At 39.6% G+C, this 15,347-nt stretch overlaps 1 protein-coding gene across 1 annotated transcript in view; it reads left to right on the top strand.

The window, feature by feature from the left end:
- Positions 1 to 14,520: 14,520 nt before the first annotated feature.
- The window catches only part of Il26 (interleukin 26), a 28,962-nt gene continuing 28,135 nt past the window's right edge, over positions 14,521 to 15,347 (top strand). Inside the window, exons 1-3 of the mRNA XM_003475939.2 lie at positions 14,521 to 14,697; positions 14,775 to 14,831; positions 14,991 to 15,125. Coding sequence (XP_003475987.2) covers positions 14,521 to 14,697; positions 14,775 to 14,831; positions 14,991 to 15,125 — 369 coding nt within the window. The remainder of the gene's footprint in view (positions 14,698 to 14,774; positions 14,832 to 14,990; positions 15,126 to 15,347) is intronic.

Below are 15,347 nucleotides of genomic sequence, written 5' to 3'. Positions count from 1 at the left end.
AATCTGTCTATCCTATAAATCAGTTCAGATTCTCTTGGCCTCTTTTATTCTCAGTTGTCATGAGGCAGCAGTATAGGGCATGGTGTAGAGGCTGGGCATGCCCCGTCAGTCTTGGAGGCCTGTTAATCATGGAGATTGAGAACCCATGTGCAGAATAGCTTCCAAGGCCTGTACCCGATACCAATCAAAGAACGCTGTCGTCAGGTTTTTTGGAACATAATCAAGCCTGCCCTGATATAAATCTTTTGGTATGACATTAAGTGGGTTTTGATGGGTTGGCCTAGATCTGACATCAGATGTGGGGTATAAAAGACTGTGGTCATTAAGCCTGTGGCTGCTGTGAGCATATTCACCAGCTCCCCATGCACTCTGCACTACTTCGTTTCCCACATGAACTGGCCCATATTCACTCTGCAGAGCATTTTTTTTTGCAGAGCACTTTTTCTGCTTGGGCACTTCTTTTCTGCTTTATTTTCTCCTTTTGCCCTAATGAGAGTTAAACTTTCATATTCATCAATTGTCTCATTCAAAGAATTGAATGGGACAATAAGAGCCTGGAAAGGACCACTGGCCACTATAATACTCAGTAACACCACTGCAGTGATAGTTTCTGGACTTTGATATATCTAAGTACTATGGAGCTGGAGGTGAATTTGTTTTCCCTCTGGCTTCTTGAAGGGCTAGGTGATATCTAAAGGTGTGAGAGACTGACTCCCCCTGGAGGTGACCCGAGGCATGGCATTTCATATAGTCTGCGTAAGTTCTGCATGTCCAAGAGACAGGCTGTTTCTTCCCACAGATCATGGCCAGACCACTCATGCATGGCCAGGAGTTTGCTTCCCATAATTGCTGGCTTCCATTTCTCTTTACTACCATTTCACTGCTCCATGGTAAGTCTCCAGCACATAAATTTATCTCCCTTTCAGGATGTACTCTATTTTCTGGAACTTGAGCTGAGCCAATTTCCCTCAAGAAAGTCTGCTCTGTGAGGAGAAAGATTTTTTTCTGCTTTTCTCATTGCTTAGAAGATTGCCTGCACATGGGAGAGGTTTATTTGATGTATTGTTTTCTCATTTTGAAAGAATTAATGAATATGTTGGCTTGGGTTAGAACCCAGAAGACATGAGCTTTGAAAGGAGCTTACAGGAATGATAGGAGTCCTCTAACGAGTTGATTATCATCATTTGAAAGCACCTAGGCCTGCAGTTCAAACACACAGACTGGTGCTCAGGAAGTTCTTTGAGAGCAGCTACAGAACAAAAAGGAGTCCTCAGCATCAATCAGGGCTGAGCTACCCTTGAGCATCCCACCTTACATAGCCAGATGCTCACCTGACCCCAGCATCTTAACTTTCTGGCTTTGTTAGAAAGACAGAAAGTCTAAAAACCATGATGACAGCAGGGATGGGAGACACACTGTGGGCTCTGTCCATCTCTGAGCAGAATTAGAAGGTGAAGAGCCATTTACAGCTCCCCAGCCTAGCTCAGAAGCTGAAAAGAAACTTCTAGCCCCTCCCTAAAGCAGAGTTTAGAGTCTTCATGTCAAAGGTGCTAACATGTCTTGCTGCTTCCCCCCAGAGCCCTAATTGCTCTTTTGTGTTTTTTCTCCTCACAGTACATTCTGTGGTCATCATCTGGAGTCATCTCCAGTATTTATTGAACATATTCCTTGACATTATTTGGAGCTAGTATAAGAGCAATGAAATGTTTGCTCCCATAGAGCTTAGATTCTAGCAAAGGGAATAGTCAACAAAACACATAACTAAAATATGTATTAGATGATAATAAGAATTTTGACAAAAAAGAAATGGGGGAAACAGAGAGTTAGCGGGGTGGGAGAGGATTAATTCTAATTTCATTGTTTGCTAGGGATGGCATAATAAAAGCCCCTCACTAATGCCTTAAGCAACAGACATCTATTCTCTTACAGTTCAGGAGGCTAAATATGTGACACCAAGGAGTCATCACAGTTGGCTCCTCTGCCTGGCATGTACATGGCAACCTCCTGTGTATTCATATGTTTCTTCCACTGTACATGTCTGCATGCTAATTGGTTCTTATTATGCCACCCACCCGGGTGACTTCTTTTAACTTAATCACCTCTTTAAAAGTTCTATCTCCAAAAACACCCTGAGGTCCTGGAGGTGAAGACTTACATGAATTGGAAGTGGAGAGGGAAACACAATTCAGCTCATAATAGGGAAAGCCTTGTGAGGAGTGTGGCATCTGAGCAAAGGACTTGAGAGCTGAGAGAGCTGTCCATGCAGATATCTGAAGGAAAGACATCCCAGGCTCACCTGCTCTGGCCATGGTAGCATCTTCATCTGTAACTCGGAGCCTTAGCAGTTGCTGTTCCCTTGTCTGAGATGTCTCTCTACGGCTTTGACTATGTGGCTTCTAAATGCTGCTTTGATTCTGGACGTTGTTACTGTGATCTTTCTTTTTGATGTGCTTAGAAAAATGAAATAGAAAGTCTTTGATCAAGCTTAGAGGATGCTTGGTTTGGTGCACTATTTACCCTTCTCTTCTTTTCTATAATTTTATTTTAAAGAGAATAAAACCAAATAAAATAAAACAGAATAAATCAAATTAAAAAATAGTGAAAGTGTTACAGGATTTCAAAACAGGATAATAGGAAATCGACAATTGCTACCACAATGCCTCTTGTTATCTTCAATATTGCTGCCCATACCATCAGACATAATAAAATCAAACAAAACAGAACAGAATAAAAACAATCAAAACAAACATTAACCAAAACAAAACAATAAAATGGAGCAAAACAAAACAATGAGAACAATTTTGGATTTCAAAAACAAGGTGGAAGGAAATCCCCCATAGCTGCTATGTTGCATATTGTTATCCTCTAAATAGATCCCCAGACTACTGACTTTAGGCCTGTAAAGTCAATCAATACAATCAAGCATTAAGGTTTTTTTTGTATCTCAGTTGCTATCAACTCAGTCTGTGTTCCTCTGAATCAGCTGGTTGCTTATGGGTGTAGCCCATATGTCTTTCAGCCCATGTACTGGCTACCTAATGGGAAGGGTGAACTGGCTTCTTGTTTCTCCTCCCAGCCTGCAGTTACTGCTGGCTCAAGGGAAGGGTGAATTGGCTTTCTGTGTCTCCTCCGGGCCCATGGCTCCCTTCTCTCCTTTTCCTTTTGCTGGACTGAGAGTAGGGCAGTAAAACTCTATTTCCCAATATCACTTGTAGAGGCTTGCTAGAGAGAATTCTGTCTCTCACTTGTTATCTTGGAAATCATGGCTAGAGTACAACATTCTTTGCAGGTTTTGTGCATAGCCTGCTTCCTGTTGCCAGATAATGAATCATAAATATATATGATACTAACTTGTCAAACTTGAAAAGGCTAAAATAAGCAACAACTAACAAAGTTATGGGTGAGTACTGACGGTGCATAATTGTTTTGAGAATGCACAATATTTTCTTTTTTGTACCGGGGATCAAACTCATGACCTCACACTTGCCAAGCAGGCGCTTATGCCACTCAGCTAAATCTCCTGCACAATATTTTCTTTTTAAAAGTAAGTTTATTCCATACTGCCAGTAATGATATGGTAGAACTGTATATGTAAAACTAATGTTTGTCCATGAACCAGAGGTAAGCTGACAGACCTGTGCTAATAACTCCAGGTTTGTTGTTCAAAGATATGGATTAAAGCTGTGCCACTTCCTGGCTTCATACCTTTGAACTAGTCACATCACTTCTTCCAGAGTGAGTCTTCCAACTTCAACAGAAAGCATGGTCTTTTCTACCTCTTACAGAAGGACTGGGGGAGATCAAGTAAAGGAATATCATTGTGAAATATTGTAGAAAATTAGGAATTGCTATGAAGTATATGCAAGAACCATGAAATATCATGAACATATGAGTTATTATTCCTCAGATGTTTTATTATTTTTTAAAATAATAGCTTTATTGAACCAAAATTTCCTTTTTTTACAAACTTAAAATGTCTGATTCAGTGGATGTTAGCATATTGACAGTTGTACAGTTATAGGTAGCTAAATTAGATAAACTCTTACAGGCAGTCACATAGGAGTCAGTGCAGAAGACCAGAGACACCTCCTGCTGTGGCCCAGACCTCAAGACAAAAGATAAAACAAATGAGCCCACACCCTAAAGATAAACATCAGGGCTGGGGATACAGCTCAGCAGCATAAGCACCTGCCTGGCAAGAGCAAGTACTGAGTTGGATTCCTAATACCATAAGAAAAGGATTGATATTCTGAATAGGTATTGATCAATTTGAGGAAGCCAGAAGGAGCCACAAACCCCAGTCCCTACAGGAGAAGGCCCTATTCTGTCTGTATTCATGCCCACTTGCTATGTGACTTGTTTCCCCATTTGATCCTGATTTAATCAATTTTACCTGATCAATTATACTTATAACCTTATTGGTTGATCACAGTTCTGTCCTCACCTCATGTCCACCTTGGGTTCCCATTTTCCCCCACCTTACCTTGTGGTTTTGCTCTATAAAAATCCTTAGAAAAGGCAAGGTATTCAGCAACCCACTCAACAGAAGCTTTCTTTCTCTTAGTAAATATATTCTGCTTTAACTGAATCAATTCTTCAATTTTAAAGAACATGAGCTCATACCAGACATCTAGCAGGCTGGGAGTTTCCTTTCCCTATGTCAGTAGCATGATCACAGTCAAGTTTATAAGATTTCTGTTATCCCAAAACAAACACTCTATCCACTAGTTATCATTTTCCGATTTCTCCCCACTAAATCTAAGCAACTACTGAGCTTCATAGATTTTCTTATTCTGGGAATTTGTTGATTTATCTTTCAACTCAAAATAGACCACACTGACAGCAATAACAAAGACCTTAACATATGTAAAGAAATGGAAATCCTGCAGAGTTAGTTCTTGCAAAGTATTCATGTAAAACTAGAAAGTGACAGCACAAATACTTGGAATACAGTGACTTTTTCTTGTTCTGTTCTTCATTTTTCCTTCACTCACCATCTTATCTCTTACTTTCCACAGTGTTTGCCACAGTTACAGTCCTTCCTTTATTCTGCTCTCCAGTGTGGTGAGATGTGGCACAGATTATGGGAACTACGGGCTTTGAAGCCACATAAAGGGGAGTGACATATTCTGTCCTTTGGCTCTATTGTTATGTTTTTCTAATTTTAAAAACAAAACAGACTTGAAATGATACAGACTTTCAAAAAAGTAGAGAATTTATAGTAGTTAATGTATTGCATATATTTCGTTATTTTAGAAGTAGTTGTTCAATTATGTGCTATGTGGCACTGGGCATGTGATTAAGTGTCCCTGGAGTTCATATTCAACACCAGTCACTCTAAGGACCTTTGTCTTTCTCAAATAGTGACAAAAAATTCAGCTATTCCCTATATATTAAGGAATAAAAATTGCCTCCCCCAATCAGCCTGTTAGATACTAAGCTGTCACACATGAAACTTAAGATCTCGATACACTGCACTAATTCCTAGTTTAACAGATAAACAAGTAACTGAGTCATTATTTCACCTCTTAAGAAAGTATTTAAATGGATCTAAATATATTTTAACAATTGATGAATCAGATTTTTTACTTGAAAATGTTTTTGTATAGCCCTAAAAAAAGCTTACATCTACAGTTTGGTTTAAAAAACATACTTCCGGATTATACAAGTTTATCTTAATCTGTGGTGCCAGAACCACAAATAAGAATTGGTGTAGTTGTGATATCAGCTTGATATATCAAGATATGGGTTTGGTATTGACTCAGAGGTGGCTTGATTCTGTCCTGCTGAATCAGCAGCTGGGCTCTCTTTCCTTTTCTCCTTCCTCCCCTCCCCTCTTCTCCCCTCTCCTCCCTTCCCTCTTTTCCCTTCTTTCTCCTTCCTTTCTTCTCCTTCTCTTCTTTCCCTTTCTCTTCCCAAATTTCTCCCTCTCTTTTTGTCTCTGTCTCTCTCCTCCTTCCCTGCCCACCTCTTCTTTCTTTTTTCCTTCCCTTCTTTGCCCTTTCTCCTTCTCCTTCTTGTCTTCACTCTCCCTCTCTTTTGTCTTCTGTCTAGTGTCTTTTACTTAGTATAGTCTTTTTGAGGTTGCGCACTGTAGCAGGGCTTCCTTCCTTTTTATGATTGAATGATATTTCATTCCATGTATATCTCACAGTAAGCTTGTTCATCTATTCATTGGTAGACATTTGAGTGTCATTTTCTTTGAAACAATATAAATTAAATGATAGAGCCCCTCTGCTAAAATCCTACATAACATAGAATAGAAGACCAAATCTTACCAGTAGCCTGAAAGGCTCTGTGTGATCTGGCCTCTGTCCCCTCTCTCATCTGACATCCTCCCCACTCCCCTCATTTGCCTAACACAGACTCACGGGCTTTTTCTCTAATATTGAACATGCATGTGCATGCTCTTTCTTTTGTTATTATTATTATTATATGTTAAAGAAGATAAACAAAGAAAAATAAAACAGAATAAAACCAATCAAAGTAGAATAGTATAAGAGATACAGGACTTCAAAACCTTACGAAATCAACAATAGTTACCATAATGCCTTTTGTTGTCTTCAAAATAGCTTCAGATACTTTCAGACATAGTAAAAGTTCAACAGAACAGAATAGAATACAAACATTAAAAACAAAACAATGAATGCAATAAAGAGCTTCAAAAGAAGCCAATAGTACATCTAAAATTATTACCATAATATGTCTTGCTATCTTTTAAATAGCTGCTCATGCCAACAGATTTAACATAATCAAACAAAACAAAAGAGAATGAAACCCAACCCAACAAAACAGTGGAAATGATATGGTTTCCAGACAGGGATCACTTCCTGGTGAGGCCTGGTTCTCTCCCTCCAAAGTCTGAGAATGATCCTGACTCACAGAGGGAGGCTTGGGTCTGGCTGACCCCACTCACGAAGTGGCCTGCGCATGGCACTGGTTTCCAGGCAGGGATCACCACCTGATGAGGCCTGGTTCTCTCCCCTTACAGGGCTTGTACATGCTCTTTCACTGAGGCTATTCCATTGATTAGTTCTTTTGAAGGAAACAAGTATCTTCATAAATTATTCCTTCATTTCAGCTGTTCCTTGAATGCTATCTTTATATGAAGACCTTTTGCGATCACCCTGTTTCTTATTTCCATACACAACTGTGTACCTCCACAACCTATGAAAATTGTCCGAATCAAACTGGGGTCGCTTTTGTTAAATTCTACAAACAAATAAAATAAGAAGATAATGAAGGAGAGGCTCTCCTTCACATAACCCTGATAACAAGAACTGTCAGCAAATACTCGCCCAGTTCACAACAAAATCTACTGCAGTCTTACACAGAAAATACAGGATGTCTGCCCCACAACTGTTTATTCAACATTGGACTGACTGAACTCTGGTTATTAGTCATTAAATCAGGCGGCTTTCCTTCTCTGGCAAAATATCTGAGAGAAATAGACTTGAAGAAGGAAAAGTTTATTTTGGTTCATAGTTATACAGGTTTCAGTACATGGTCCTACTATTGGCCCTACTACTTTTGGGCCTGTGGCAAAAAAGTACATCACAGCAGAAAACATATGGAAGGAAAACTACTCAAATCATGTTGGCTAGGAAGCAAAAAGAGACAGTGGAAGGATCTGAGTTAATATATACTTCAAGGACTCACCTCCAGTGATCTAACCTCTTTCCAATAGACTCCAACTCATAAAGGTTCTATCACCTCCCAATAGTGTCACTAGCCTTCAATATATGGCCTTTAGAGGACATTTGTGATCCAAACCATAACATCCTACCCTTGGTCTTCAAAATCTCCTGTCTACTTCGTAATGCAAAATATATTCAGTCAACCTATGAGTCCTCAAAATCATAATTCCTGTATTGCTCAAAAGTCCAAAGTCTCTTCCACCACTGAAGCCAAATCAGCTATAAGCCTCTGTAAAAATCAAATAGAAGTTGTATACTTCCAAGATATAATGGCCCAGAGTAAACATTTTCATTCTAACAAGGAGTGATAAGGCCACAGAAAGAAGAGATAAGCAAGATTGAGACTCAATAGGACAAACATTAAATCCTGTAACTCCATGTGTGGTATCTGGGGTACATAATGGCAGGCCATGTTTCCTGCATCTTTAATTTCCTGGATCTTAACCTGCAATTGTTCACTTTCACAACTTCATTTATCACTCTCTAAAAGGCAGATTACATGCATTTGATTCTGCTACATGCAACCCGACTACCCAGCCTTTTCCTTTGAAATTTTGACAAAAGCTTTTAAACCCCACAACTCTTGCATCCTGCCTGCCTGCAAAACCAACATAACCAGCAAGAACCACCCTTCTTAGACCACGGCTCCAGCAGACTCTGAGTACATGATGCCTGAACTGGGAGAATGAATCTCAAGGAAACATTTCCCTAGATGACCCTATATGAATAGGTCACTCTGGGACTCTTTTCTCGTGCAAAAGTAGATCTACACTATGGGTGAAATCTTGCCAATTCCTGAGGTTCTCTCATGGCTCTTTCCTGTTGTCTTAGTGCAAAGAATTTGGCTTCTATTAAATGTTGCTAAAAGTATCTTCCTTGGCCATAACCTTGAGTATGCTGAAAAACTGAAAACTTTGCAGATCTCTTCACTTTGCTTTTTACTCTTGATTCTTAATATTAATTTGGTTAATACAACCAGTTTACCCATGCCACAGCCTGAAAGTTATTCTTCCTTGAATGTCCTTCTACCAGAAAAACAAGTCTGCTATTTTTATACTCACCCTCATGTGAGTATAAAGGCATGGATAAAATGTGGATGTGATTTTTTGCCACAATGCGACGTGAATTGCTTTACACCAGTGTCTCAGAGTCTTAGTTCTCATCTGAAACCTTCTAAGCCCCACCTTTACTCTTCACATTTATTTATTCACTATATCAGTGATTTGGTCTGCCGAGCCCTCACCACAACTGTCCATGAAGTCGTGCTTATCGCTTTCTGAACTTTCTCTAACTTGCTTCTCCAAACTTTTCTTTGAAATATTCTATAAAGCAGTTCCAAGTCTCTGAAGCACATGGTCATGTGTAGTCGCAGCAATGACCACACCCCCACTTCACTGATCCCGACATATTTTCTGTGTTCATCAGCTTTCTATCACTAAGAAGACATATGTGAGAAGACTCAACTTAGAGGAGGAAAAATTTAGTTTAGCTCACAATTTCAGATGTTTCACTGCACTGTTACCTGTCTTGTTGCCTTTGGTTATGTAGCAAGCACATTATCATGGTGAGGGGTGCATAGCAGAGATTTGGAGGCAAAGAGAGAAGACAAAGGGCAAGTTCTAATATCCGAGTCAAGGACAGTCCCCAGTAGCCTAAATTCCTTCCACTGGTTCCATGTCCTGAGGGCTTCACCACCTCTCAGTCCTGCCACAGGCTGGTGATCATGCCTCAATATCCGGCTTTGGGGGATGTTTACCATCCAGACCATTTTAGTCACTGTGGCCAAAGATTATTGTTTTAAAATAACACAGGTGATTCTCATCATTTTGCCTTGAAAGACTTCTACTTGCCTCAATTGTTAAGAAACATAAACACATAATTACTATGGTAAGTGTATTCTCATTGCAATACATATTCCCAAATAATGACTTTTGGAGAATTTTTCATTGTTTGTTATTAAGGCCAATACCTCCTTATGACTGTTTCCCCCAAATGTCTTATATTATATTATGTGGGTTCACTTTTCATCACTATAACAAAATACTGGACACAAGATGCTTATGAAGAAAAGGAGGCTTATTTAGCTCAGTCTCAGAAATTCGAAGTTCAGATTGGGTGGCCCCATTGGGTTGACCTCTGGTAAGAGTGATGGGTGGTGGTACATTGGGGAATGCACATGAAGAAGCAAGACACAGTCACATCCTAAATGGGAGCAGAAAGTAACAGCCTGGGCAGGACCAGCCTTGCTCCTTACATTATGACCCTTTCACAAGAATTCAACAGGTTACATGAAAGCTACAAAAGGGGCTCCTTGAGAAATACTGCAGGTACCAATTATCTAAGGACTGTCCATAAGGCTTCACCTTCCAAAGGGTCCACCATGTTCCCAAAGAGCCACCCCAGGCACCAAGCCTTTGCACAATGGATCCTTGAGGAATATATGGACCATATCCAGAATGCAGCATGTATATAATTTATTATAATATGCAACTGCTACATTTATTTATTGTCTGTCTCTTCCTCTTCCTACCCCATGTCACTAGAATACTTTAGGAAATCAAGAATTTTATCTGTTTATTGATGCATCTCAAGCGTTGGTACAACCTGGAGGATAAAAAGTACTCAATACTTGGTGAATTAATGGGTTGATGATGAAGAATGAAAATCTGTAGGATACAAGGTACTTTGCACAGATGTGTGGTGCAAGGCTTTCAGGGACTTTTCATAAACTTCTCCTCTTCATTCTTTTCCTCTTGCCATATTCCCGTCTTCTTGTCCAATCCATTTGCACCAATTTTTATTATTTCTTTAACCTCCTTTCATCTTTCATGATTTTGTAAACATGTGATAAACAGGTTTCCTGGGTGGAATTAACCTATGGAGTACAATCTACATTTTCTGGAGAAGTCAGCTGTTATTTATTAAAAATACTAAGTATTTGTAACAGCTTCATACCTATACCTTCTGGTTTTATCTTAGGAGAAAAATTTGAGATTTTAGCTTTTAAACAGGATGATTAGTTTAAAATAGTTTTACTTACCTCTTATGCATAGCAGTGTCTTGATTTAGGGCTAATTACTCTAGGCAATTGTACTAATCTTTGAGGTTCTTAAATACTGTATTTTAAAACACTGCATCACTCATCTGTTGTGTATTAGAAGTTGAAGATGTTGTAGATATTGTAGTTTTGTTTTTCACTGCTAAGAAAGAGAAAAATGCTGCTGATCATAAACTATGACACAATATTTTCCTAACATTTAGCAAGTGGTTGGTGTTTTTTTGCACTAATGTATGTAACTTTAGTTCTCCCTCCAAAGAAAATATTTGCTTCTATACTGTCAGGTTTGTGCAGCATTGCTGAGCTGTGGCTTCTGTGGACATATGAAGTTTGGTTTCAACGATGAACCATAGAATAACCTTTCTGAAGATATCTGAAAAGCAACAAAATGAAACACTGTTATAACAACCATGCACCCATTTCAATAGAAGTGGTGACGTCATTAGTGCTGATGAGCAACCGTGAGAGTGCTTGAAAGGTGAACACAGCATGTGGATTCGGATGGGGTGAGGTACAAAGGCTGAGAAATCAGTGTGGATTTAAATACAAGTATTATAACGGTAAAAGTCAAATTGTCAATTCCTTTCAAAATATTTTCCATCACTTACAGCCCACTTACCTCACCGCTCTTACTGCTTTCTGAGTGTCCTCAGCAGTCCCCTTCCGTGAGTGTGTTTGAGAGGTGAGGTAAAAAGACAGCAAATGCTGCGGCCTCCTACTATCCACCAGAAAGGCAGGTTTGTGTAAAAGCAGCTTCGATGTTGTGGTCTCGTTTGCCTCATTTACCACGTGTGACGGTATCACGCTGGCTCTTCTCCAAAATCAAAATGACCACGAAAGGTAACTATTTTGAATCCATTCAGGACAGAGAGGGAAGAACAATGCCAACTAAAGACTCTCATGAAAGAGGACTTCCAGGACAGTTTCAGAAAGTGGCAAGGACAATGAGATAAGAGTGTTTGAGCAAGGAAGAGAATTTTGAATGATTAATAGCAATATGTCTCTTACTGCTATACAGTTTTACAATTTGAACATTAGTGTATTTTGACCACACTGCATAATTTAAGACTCCGGATTATAAAACACATTGTGATTTCAGAGCCTTTAAAAATGCAAAAGAATGTGTTCAGAGTCAATAAGTGGATTAATAATACAGAATTCAATTTTTTTGTTTCATAGAAGGAAAGCAGGCAAGGACTCCAAATGAACTGTGCTTCTTGGCATGAATTTTGGAGCTCACCTGACATGCTAGGCCACCCGACAGAGCAGCGAGTTTCTTTGACTGAGAGAGGACTTAACTTTAAGTGAAATGACATGGCAGCATTGGGGATCAGAGCAGTCCTTATGGTTTGGAGCACATCAGTTGCTTGACTATTTATTCTCCTGTGTAGAATGAAGGCTGGCCTCCCTCCCACTTGATGGCCCTTGTCTGCCCTCTAGATGGATGTGAGAGTAACTGAATCCTCACGCTCAGCCATTCTGAAATACATGGATTGGTGGGCACCCTTCACTTTCCTTATCAATGTTCCTCAGATAGTCCAAGTCTCAAGATGAGCTCTAACACTATTCAGAGTATTCCATGCGCACTTTTTATTTGTTGACAATATGTAATAATGCAATATTAGTCTTTTCTGGAGTACTTCTGTGGCTGTGTTTGGGGTAAACATCTGTTTTTTTATAGTAACATTTGCTCACAACAGCCTTAATCATGATAAAACTGAAGTTGAAAGAGGATTCTTTTTCCAAGGATGCCACTAGTAATGGTGAGTCAGCATTTCAAAACTAAATCTCCTTGTAATCAACAGCAACTTTTTATGTATTTCTATTTGATAAACTTCTGAAAGTAATAAGACATACACTCCAACGAACAGAGAACCACTTTTTAGATTGTTTCCCCAGTGATATCATACTCTTATTCTAATGGTTCTTTTGTTACTGAGGACACTTCTGAACTCCCCTTTGGAACTGCCTTCAGGACTGTGTAATGAGTATCTTTGAGAGTTGCCACTATTCACCCTGTAAAGTGAGGCTGATCTATAAAAGAGCCTCATGAGGTAGCTCTGCTGACTGGGGTGGATCAACAGGGTGATAGAGTTTTCAGTTATGCACACACGGTGGCAGTTTGTTTTTTTCTGAGTTGGCTGCCTGCCAAAGCACTGGCATTCTTGGGATATGCATGATCTTCTTTGGATAATAATGATCTGAAAGATATAAGACATTTATGGAAATGGAGTTACCAGACACAGAATATGTAACTTTATTTATTAACACCAGCAATTTGAATTGCACAGAAGTTTTGTTGGGACACATCAGGGATCTTAAACTGGCTCTTCAAGACAGTGAATGACTCCTGGAAGTGTGGTCTTTTACTGCACTCACACAGTGTGTTAATAGACTATGTGGCTCAGTGTGGTGACAGTGTAGGCAGTTAAACCAGTATCTTATATGTAGGCAACAGGGTGTTATGTTAACCCCATGTGCTCTGAAGGCATGTGAGCTTTTCACACCTAGAATTAGTACTCTTTCTTTCTAAAGGGACTTTGGACATCAGGCACTCCTCCTCTCCTAAAAACCTTCAGGCATTTTGTGTTCCAGCCCCTCCCAGCCAAAAATAATTCTTCCCTGTCCTGAAGTTTTATAAAATTTCATGAAACCTCACTTCATTCTCCCCATTGTCTGTCTCCTGCTGTCGCTGTTTGTGAAATGATTTGCCCCTGCTCCTAGAGTAACTCTGTCCCTTCTGGGCTTGGTGAGCCATTGCTGCTTCTCAATATCTAACCCTGGGCTGTGTCTGCCTCTGGGGAGAGCTTATTTATAGGAAGCATTGGGACAAAATAGAGGATGGGAGTCCATGGAGCGTCCACCTGCTAAGCCAGTAGAACCTAGAACTGTTCTTTGTGTAGGTGGTCGTTAGGCAAAATTTGTGAAATCAACTAAAACAGCCAAGCAATTACCATTCCATCTCATGATGAGGAAAGGGAAGTATTTATTCAACGAACATTGAGTGTACATTAGATGAAGCATCATAGTAGATACTGAAGGTTCAAAGATGAACATATATAAGTCCTTGTCCTCAAGAAATTCTCATTCTGCCAGTTATTTGGATGGGGGAAAAGTCTGAATGAAACTGGAACACGGATAATACAACACATCAAACAGCACATCTCCCAGATCTAGTTCAGAAGAAATCTTGAAAATGTTACAGAGTTACAATTCCTGAGCTAGAACAAATCCTGTGGCTCAGTATAGATTGATGGTTCTGAGGGAGAAAGATGAGCCAGGAGAAAGATCTGGCAAAAGACAAACTTAAAACCCACTTGAGCTGTCTATTCTACCACTTTAAAGGATTCTTGTTAAAAAAGAAGATTTTCCTGTGGGGATTAAATCAGATTATCATCCAGCCTCCTGGATCTCATGCTTTCTTATGGGCATGGCATGACCTCTAAAAGAATGCAGTCTGCTTCAGATATGCATCTGAAGTTCTCAGTTATTTTTGGAAACAGAGGCCCAATCTTGCTGGTAAACTTGAGCTTTTACATAACGTGACAGATGGTGTGGTCAATGTTTTTTTGATTATGAAGCAAACTCTAAAAGAGTAGCAAACCAAAGCAAAGGTTCTCTATATCAACTGTAAGTTATCTTTCACAGTGTTGCATTAGAGAGGCGGTTTTGAAGCTTAAAAAGTAGGTTATCCTCTCATCTAACCAGGAGAGTTGACTGGCTGCTGTGAGACAGTGACCGAAGCTCAGGGCAGGGTAGAGGGCCATGTGGGTGAACTGCACTGTGAGGTCCGGATTGCTGTGCATCATTCTGTTCTTTGCCTTTGCCAAACATAAGTCTTCTCAATCTTCTTTCATCAAAAGTTGTCACTCGAGGGAGTCACTGTCCCAAGCTGTGGACACCCTGTATGTCAAGGCAGCCAGGCTAAAGGCAACCATTCCTGTAAGTATTGGGTTCTGTGTCAATGGATGATGGAAAGGATGCTATAATCCTACACATAACTTCTCATTTCGTTGTAGGAGGATCGCATTAAAAATGTACGGTTATTAAAAAAGAAAACAAAAAAGCTATTTATGGTAAGAAAATCTTTTTAATTTGTACTTTTTTCTGTGTTTGATGTTCTTTTTCCTGCACTTTAATTTTTCCAGATAGCAAGTAATAATCAGGAGCATGTCTCAGTGATATGAAAATTCAAACTACTCATACATTTGCAATTGCTTATATTTTATTTGTAGAAGAGTTGCAGATTTCAGGAACAACTTCTTTCCTTCTTCATGGAAGACGTTTTTGACCAACTCCAATTACAAATTTGCAAGGAAACACATTTTGTAGAAGACTTTCACAGCATCAGACAGAAACTGAGGCGCTGTGTAAGTATGCACATCAGATGTTGTGAATTAGAACCTAGAAGCTTATCTAAAAGCAGCCATCTCCATGTCAACCGGTGAGTACAAAGGGTTTTGCCATTGTTAACTCTTAGTCCTAAAGGAAACGAGAGTCCCTAACCATAAAACAGCACCAAGGAACCGTGTGTACCTCATAATGCCACTAGTAACTGTCAAAGAATAGTACATATTACATGCCCCCCCAAA

The sequence above is a fragment of the Cavia porcellus genome, unplaced genomic scaffold (assembly GCF_034190915.1).
Source record: "Cavia porcellus strain 051 isolate PalLab524CR breed Dunkin Hartley unplaced genomic scaffold, mCavPor4.1 scaffold_8, whole genome shotgun sequence".
Lineage (NCBI taxonomy): Eukaryota > Metazoa > Chordata > Mammalia > Rodentia > Caviidae > Cavia > Cavia porcellus.
The sequence above is the reverse complement of the archived record's forward strand: the minus strand, read 5'-3'. Positions and strand labels throughout refer to the sequence as shown.